This window comes from Atta cephalotes, assembly GCF_000143395.1.
Source record: "Atta cephalotes unplaced genomic scaffold scaffold00001, whole genome shotgun sequence".
In the NCBI taxonomy this organism is placed as follows: domain Eukaryota; kingdom Metazoa; phylum Arthropoda; class Insecta; order Hymenoptera; family Formicidae; genus Atta; species Atta cephalotes.
The window spans coordinates 6437738-6446440 of record NW_012130065.1 but is presented as its reverse complement, the minus strand read 5'-3'; the positions used below and the strand labels follow the sequence as shown (position 1 = coordinate 6446440).

The window sequence follows — 8703 nt, the reverse complement described above, 5'->3', positions numbered from 1 at the left end:
TATATATATATATATATATATATATATATATATATTAATAAAAATGATAAATTATGAAATGTACAAATATTGATTATAAAGAACAAAATGAGCAACTTGGTCCAAAGTTAGAATCGCGCTTAATATTATCTTGTCATGAATTATCTGATAGTTTATCTTTCGTTGAATGTAACAACAAAGCTTTGGCGGGATAAGAATTCACAGACATGTTTTCAGAACAACGACCGAACTGAAAGTCGTTAAGGAACGTCGAAATTCTTCCACGGCCGCTGAGAAGAACGCTTTTATGGTTCACATATCACGACATCGAGTCATTCGCTGATCTGCCAGTGCAGATTCTTCCCGCGGTGGATGCGCGCGGATAAAAATCCGTCGTCAGACGAAGACGGAGAGTCGTCATGCTGGCCGCTCGGAGATGGTGCACGCTGATGGCAGAGAGCTCGTTAACGAGCGGACACGAGCCATCCATTAATAGTCGCCGAAACTGGCGTTTCGTTTATATCAAAAGTGGCGCCGACAATGTTACGATAGCCGGTGCAACGCGCATTAGTCTGACAAACATCGAAATAGAAAGCTTACTATGATCGAGCAATCACGACGCTCGAATGACGCATGAATGTGCATGTATAGTAGACGTGAGACATTAGGAGAGTTGTATATGTGACGCGTTTCTCCTAAATTATAATTTCGTTCATATACTGAAAAAAATTGACTCAATCTTAATATATATTTCTTCGAATAGTACTAAGTAAACATTTACTTACAATAAATAAATATTTATTATAAAAAAAATCATAGTTAAATCAAATTAATGTTTTTTGTACCAAATATTTATACATGTTATTTAGTAAATATTTACTTCGAACTATTTAAATATTTAAATGAATATTTTAAAGTTTAATATTTTTTTCGATGTATGCATAAATATCTAAACTATAAATAAATACTGAATAAATTGATGAAATTAAATGATTGAATGAATTGCAACGTCCTTGCAATTGAATGTTAATATTTCAAAATTGAGATTATTTTGCTCATATTTTTTGCACATTACGTGTCAAAATCAATGCTACATGTTTGCTTCAAAATTTATTCCAAGGAAATATCGCCGAATAATAAATGTATAGTGACGAACAGATTTATGTGTGAATGTGGAGAAGAACAATTAAATTTACATTGCAGGATTTTATTGCAATTTCACGATCCTGTAACACGAGCCTTTTAATGTTGAGATGATAGATCGTATACAGTTCAAGAGACAAATAGAGTAGACAACACACCATGCTTCTCTAACGATTAACATACAAAGTAGATCACAAACATTATAGAAACTGTTTATGACGGAATGACGTTGTCGCACAACATAACAAATTTGAATTCTGCGTTGCAACATCATGTGCAGATAATCGCATTTATCCTGCCGCGCCAATAAAAACTTAACATGGTAATTGATTCGCGTCATCACCGTGATATTTGCATTATCATTTAATCGGCAGAATTTTCAAACAATAAGGATGCGAGTAAATGATGACAATTGTCAGTAAATAGTTCTTTGGAATTTTATATTGATTCTTCATTAAATTCTCACCTAGCAGACGTATCGTTAAGGCGATAGCCTCGAATACATTCATCTCGATTTACTATGCAGTTACTTTAACCATCGACGTCTAAATTTATCGCTCGCAATTCAGTCGACTATCCATTTAATTATTTATTGGACCAGCAAACCGTTTACTGCACCGCTCAAGACCGGTATCGAGGATACATAAATCTCATTTAAATACGATTCGAGTCTCCGCGCGATGAGACTGTCGCGCGAATTGTTCTTATCATCTTGGGAAGTCAAGCATAGATTTTCATCAATTTCAAAAGCATAATAAATAACGAGTGCCATGCAAATCCAATCTCTGCGATATTCAACGATTCATATTGTATGATAGATGTTGAGTTTGAAAAATATTTTGTCAATGACAAAAATTATTTTACTATCAAATCGAGATAATCATAATCAATTTAATAATCTAGTTATCCATAAATAATCCATAATCAGTAATTAGTAATGGCATCAAATTATTTTTGGCATCATTAGTCAAACATGGACAATCGGTTTATCGTTAACAATTTTATAAATTAAGAATTGATAAGATAAAGTATCTTAAAGTAAATGTTACAACAACATGCAGACAGTTTAGAAACGCGAGAAAGACTTGATCAATGAAGAAAGACTCGATTTATCATGCACGCAGTTAATCAAAGCACGATGGCAAACTAACGGTTCCGCAATGAATGGTGTCGTGGATACTTTAAAAAAATTTAAGCGACGTCAAAACTTATAGCGCTTTACGGCGCCCACAGCGGGGAATTAAACGTATGCCGCAATAAGTTAAGGATGAGTTCAAAGCCGGCAGCCGCCTCTCGGCCATATAAATTGTCAGTGCCTGTAAACGCGTAGGAGTGGAAGCGCCGATCATTAATCTATGGCAGGTAAGGTGCGTGCCGCTGTAATCGCCGATTTACTCGAGTCTTGGCACGAGTTTCAGCACGCGATCCTCTCGGGTCTCGACCTCTTCGTGCCGGGGATATCTCAGATCTGACCTAGTCATCCTCGCGATCGCGGCCTCCATATATCTTTACATATATACATTGAGCGAGCTAGGAAGTAGGTGATTTTGCGGCTTCAACGGAACTGTGGCTCACTATACGAATTCTATGCCACTCGTTACCGTTCACGAAACTAGGCCGACTAATCATCAAATTACTTTTATGCAATTGGCTGCTACAAATGTCGGTCGCATTCAAAGAGATAAGATTACAAACTGATTATAACGCGATAAAACGCTGGAACTGAGCTTTCCGTACTTTTACATTTGATTTCTCGATAATCGTTATAATATAAATATTTTCAAATCTCATAAATTACAAAACAAGACAATATTAACTAATTAACTATGAAATGTATCGTATAGCCATTCATTTTCTCTAATAATCTTTTCTAATATTTATTATAACATTCTACAAAAATATTATTTGTATCTCGAATAATGTATTTGTATCTCGAAATAGAGGGACACAATTTCTATAAATGTTATAAAAAGATTATATGTGGAAATACTCACCATCAGGAGGCACAAAATCTTCGCTAAAACGGCAAGCTGTGGTAACCTAGAAACAACAAAAATACACCCGTTAGTTAAAAATATTGATCGGAACACGAATGAAATATGCAATAAGTTCATTTCATCCAATTTGCGGCGATTCTAAGCAATCATGTATGCAAATAAATTTCGTGTGATTATATAGTAAACTCGCACAGTGTGTACAGTCATTACTATTTCCAATCGCACAAATTGAAAATACAAGGTGCATTTGATAAGTTGTAACTGATAAGAAAACCTGTGTACGAGATAATTAGCACTAAAATGATGGTACAAATAGATTGTACCGAGTACGTATAAATCACATATTTATTAAAATCTTTAAATTATATAGTCGTTTTTTAAAATATAAATATACTTAAGAACAAGAATAAATGATAATTGCACTTTTGATAAATTCTAAAATTAGACTAATTTTCTAATTAAACTAGTTTAGATTCTTCATACACAAAGCGAAATTATGTTTAATATTTTGCAAGAAGGAAAGTTCTAGTATAGTTCAATGCAGCAATAAAAAGACAAATCTAATATCAATGAATAGGAAATAAAGGTTCTAAATCTTTATAGATCAAATCTTTATAAATCTTGGTAGTGCTTAAATAATTCGGTGTGAATTTATATATTTATATTATAAATCCAATCCTACAAAACTGTGCGAACTTAATTTTCAGTCTTGAAACGCAATTGTAACTGAACTAGAATAATAATATTACAAACCAACATTGTTCAAACTTTAAAATAGAATTTTAAAATATGTAAAATTATAAATTATTTCTAAATACAGATATACTATTTTCAGCAGCGAAGAAATGATACGAATGATCTCACGTAAAATCATCAAAAAAATTACCAATGTGTATGGGAAAGGCTCATTGGAGAATCGTAAAATAGCGGCCCACCGTACCGCAGGTTGTAAATGATAACCCAGTTACATACGAGTTACATGCAAGCCGCAAGCAGTTGCGCAATGCAAATGCATCTCATGTTACAGAACACAGGTGAATAGCGGTCGCGCCGGTACGAGCTTTTGCTACTCGTTCGCTTTAATTCGACTGCAGATTATTGGCTTGCCCGTGGTATCGCGGGGTGGACCAAACATGCCTTTCTTTCGCCTCATCCCGCCTACCTCGTCTTTCAATGCACTCGGTGCACCGCATGGAATGCCGCTGGGCGGCCCCGATCCACTTAAAATATTCGCTTTGTCTCTGTCGAACGAAGAAGCATGACCTCCTTCATTTCTGATCAAGTTTTCATCGTTATCCGTCTTCTTCTCTTGGACATATCTTTTACAAAATCGTTGCGATTAAATGCCAATTAGATCTAATTTTTCGGACAGTGCAATCTCCGTACATAGGAATTATTCCGTTCACGTAGAAAATCTGCGACTGGAAGACAAGTTCACGATACAGATTTCGCCAAGGCTCTTTGCCATGCATTTATCATGCCACGCACTCCCCGCGCGATATACATCGGGTCATAACACTCGTAACGTGGAACGCGGTATAGTGTACGCAGTCGACTCGGGTTTCGAGATTTAATTGCATTGGCGCGACTACGGCAACGGCGTGGTTACTCGAAGCACAACTGAATTCGGCATCTGCTACCGCAGAAGTGTGTAAAGAAATTATTCATATTTTATCAAACTTATAAAAGATTCTTTTATAAAAATAAAACGTCTCTAAAAGAAATCTATAAACGTCCACTTTTACCAATGTAAATTAATTTTAATCTACATAAATTTGATTTAACTTACTCTTTATCTTTTTTCTTAGTACTAAAAAAAGATAAAATGTAAGTGAAATTAAGATTAAAGATTAATTTACATTGGTAAAAACGGATATAAAAAAACCTACAAATCTAAAAGACCTATAGGACAAAAAATTAAAAGAAGTGTAATCACACGATTAATACCATGAAAATCAACTTGGTCCAACATAATAACAATTACATATATAGAAATTTAAAATAACTTTATTTTAAAATAACTTTCTTTGAAAATAAAGATAATAATATTTATGTAATAAAAATATTATTAATATTATATATAATTTAGTGAGAAAGAATTTATAAATAGATCACGTTTGTGTGCGTTTTATCTAGCGCGGACTCTCGCTTCTTCTGTACTGAGAGCCACTTGTAGAATGATCGTGCCACATTCCAAAGTATCTAATTTACGTCAGCAGCGTCAATATCGATTTTTCAATTTTCATATCAACGAAGACCACCATCTCTAAATCAAGGTGTACGAGTATTCCACTCGCCGGGATGCCGGTTTACATAATTGCAAACTTAGTCACAACGACATCCCGCTGACAACCTCTTGCTAGCCGTTTCATTAACAGCCGTGGATCACCTCGGATGCGATAATACACACACGATGTACCGCGACGAAGGTAACCGTCGGCGGTGCGGCGTCGAAAGGCGCGGAGATATATTAACATTCGGATCTCCCGGGACATTTTACGTAAGGAGGAAAAATGTCCGTGAGATTTTTTACGTGTCATCAAGACGGAAAGAGTGCCGAGGACGAAGAATTCCAGTCTAGACTATCTCTGCACGTTTAATCGCGATCGTCGAGTGATATTCTGGTTTACCACGCAATTCATTTTAATATTAGAACCGTCGATGGTGTCATTTGGTTTCGTTAATCATTTCAATTTTTTTCTTTATTGTATTAAATATACAGTACAAAATATTAAAAATATGTGAATATAATACAAACAATTCTAATCATACAAATAATATCAAAATAAATTTTCATTAACAAAAAACAAGAATAGGAAATTACCAAATTGGCACTTTTGACAGTTCTAGCAATCGGCAGTTTCAATATCAAATATCAATTTAATTATTGTCACTTTATTTCGATATTATCTAAAATTTATGAATTTTTCAAGAGATTTCGATAATAAATCTATTTATTAGTTGTGCATAGAATAAAATATTTTGATTAAATCAACAAAAAGATCCAATCAGAATGATATTTTAGTGAGATCAAACAGAATTTCTGGTTATAACAACTAAAAAATGATTATGATAATCAGAAAGTCCATTTCAAAATGTAATTTGACCATTCAATTGACTTTATCGAAATGTAATTTTATCTATGATCAAATTCTCGCTATAAATGCTTTAAAGTGTTTGATGAACCAATCAGAAGAAAGAATTTTACAAAATGACCAATGAAAAAATGCTTAAATGCATTTATAGCATTGCGTTGATCGTATCCTTCCTCATCTGATAACAAGAAAAAAAGAGAGACTTCTATCGCGATATCGATCGCATGGAGATCAGAGGTTGGATACATGCGCACACGCGCCACCGAACCAGACCCTGCGCGGTTGGAGGTATACACGTGGCCGCATCACGGAATTCCGAAGAGTCGCGAAATTCCGGAACGTCGTGAAATCCGACCGTGACAAATTCCAACACGCAAGAACGGCATGCGCGCGTCACGCGCCGTGTTGGCGCACTTCGTGACGCAGCATCCAGTTAATGTTCGTCACTTACGTCTTGTACCGATATCCGTTAATAGCCAAGAATGTAAAAAAAAAAAGAATACCTACTGAAGTTGTAGGAGAGATTCGCAAACGCACACTTTTTCTCGTCATTTTCTTTTCAAAAAAGAGATAATAAAAACGATAAGAGTGATTTCATGAAAGAGCCTAAAAATTCTAGAGTTCTTCAAATTTCTAAGTTCTTCAAATTTCTCAACGCGATGACAATGGAAAGGATTACGATCAGCGATTAAAGTAACGATTTTCCCTGAGTCTCTTCGTTACCGATTCATTGGCGTAGATTGAAATCCGAAAGATGTCCCAAAGGACGACGCGAGACATGTCAACGTGACGATGAAATCGTCGTAACTCACCCAACGATCACCGTAGACATAGCTGCGAGTCTCCGCCTCGGTGTGTCATCTCAGTCCATGCATTGTAAATCGTACGAATTATGACCAGCTAGCTGCAATAACGATTCAAACACGTCGTTTCGCCACAAATTCTCGCGGTTTCCGTTGTAGAATAGCGTACGATCTACGATGGATATACGTTTACATGACAGGACACGTTTGACAGGTCGATGACACTTCGTGCGACTTGGTTCGATTGCACTTCTGTTCCGATCAACGCGAACAATCCAGTTTCGAAACCGGCGTGACGCGATCACTATATTACATCATCATCGGAATTCAGTCAAGAAAATCGTGCCGATTACGTCGCCACGATGCATCGCACTTGCAGCCGCGCAAGATCGATTGTGTGGAAAAGCCTATAACCGAGCCGAGCTTTTATACCTTTTTAAGCATTACATGCAGGTGATGAATTCCCGTCGCAGCATAGTCCGTGGACTTTTCGAGTCGAAGATTAACCTGGATTACGCTGATATCTACATTAATCGTAACGCTGACGTAACACCTAAAGTTCCCAGCAGTCACAAGAATGGTGATTCCTCGATAAACTGATCTTTATCAATCCAGACATTATTACAACGGTGAACCATCATTTGCATCGTTAAATCTCCCGACAGAAACACTAAATTTTAATGATATCACATTGGTCTATTGTATTGACAGGATATCAATTTGTCCGCACAAACCACGAATGGAAAATTAAATTCACTTTGCGGGGCCAAACGGATGACGCGAGAAATCACTTCTCTCCTTCAGAATGATAAGAGATGCTTGTGTTTGATCGCGATTATAGATTGTAGATTTGAAAGACCACTTGATACATGCGACTTGGTAGTCACCGGGACGAGATCGGCACGGTGAATGTGCCGGCGAGGATGCAACCCGCGGCATGACATCCCGGACCACGTGAGGACTCATCCAAAGGGGATTTTGGTGGGGATATTTGTCGCCTGCCGCGTGAAAAACTGCCAACACTTGAATAGGCTCCGACACGACGATGAAAAACGCGGCTACCGACCCGACGCCGATGACTCTCAGCTGGACACCGCCTGTCGCCTAAGCGACGTACATGGATTTCGTTGCATGACTACACACCCTGGCTCGCTCGCAAGGAATCATGCTGGAGGATGATCGTGCTCGTTGTCAGTGTCGTTTAATGAGCGACCTAATCGATCACCTAAGTCGTCGTCCACAAAACCGACCGACGCGATCGACTTGTTGTGTCGTCAACTAAATGAATTGCTATCGAGCGACGAGTTTGGCATATCGTTCTACGCTGCAATATATTGGTATAGACATAACTTTGTTATGAAACCACGTTAGCCGATAAATTTCGAATAACGCAATTTTCTTGTAAATAGGAAAACTATCTCAGTATTTATTTAACATATATTCGATATTAATGTTCTATTATAAAAATATCAATTTATATTGCTACTTACTAAAAGGCTGGGAAATTTTTCAATAAATCGAGTTTCCAGCAGAGTTTCCAACGTTATAGGAGAAGGCAGATAAATGACGACATCTCCATTGAGGATAACCACGAGATTTACTACCTTTGTAGTGCCTATGCAGCACGAGCCGATCTACGCAAACGCCCCAAAGGAAGAAGTCACCTGGCATCGCCTCACAAAAGCT

At 36.9% G+C, this 8703-nt stretch overlaps 1 protein-coding gene across 1 annotated transcript in view; it reads right to left on the bottom strand.

Annotated features, from left to right (window-relative positions):
* Positions 1 to 7046, bottom strand: part of LOC105618270 — a 17677-nt gene extending 10631 nt beyond the window's left edge. The window contains exons 1-3 of the mRNA XM_012199813.1: positions 7027 to 7046; positions 4282 to 4438; positions 3117 to 3257 (exon numbers count right to left, since the gene is read on the bottom strand). Coding sequence (XP_012055203.1) covers positions 3117 to 3257; positions 4282 to 4438; positions 7027 to 7046 — 318 coding nt within the window. The remainder of the gene's footprint in view (positions 1 to 3116; positions 3258 to 4281; positions 4439 to 7026) is intronic.
* Between the last annotated feature and the right edge of the window lie 1657 nt (positions 7047 to 8703).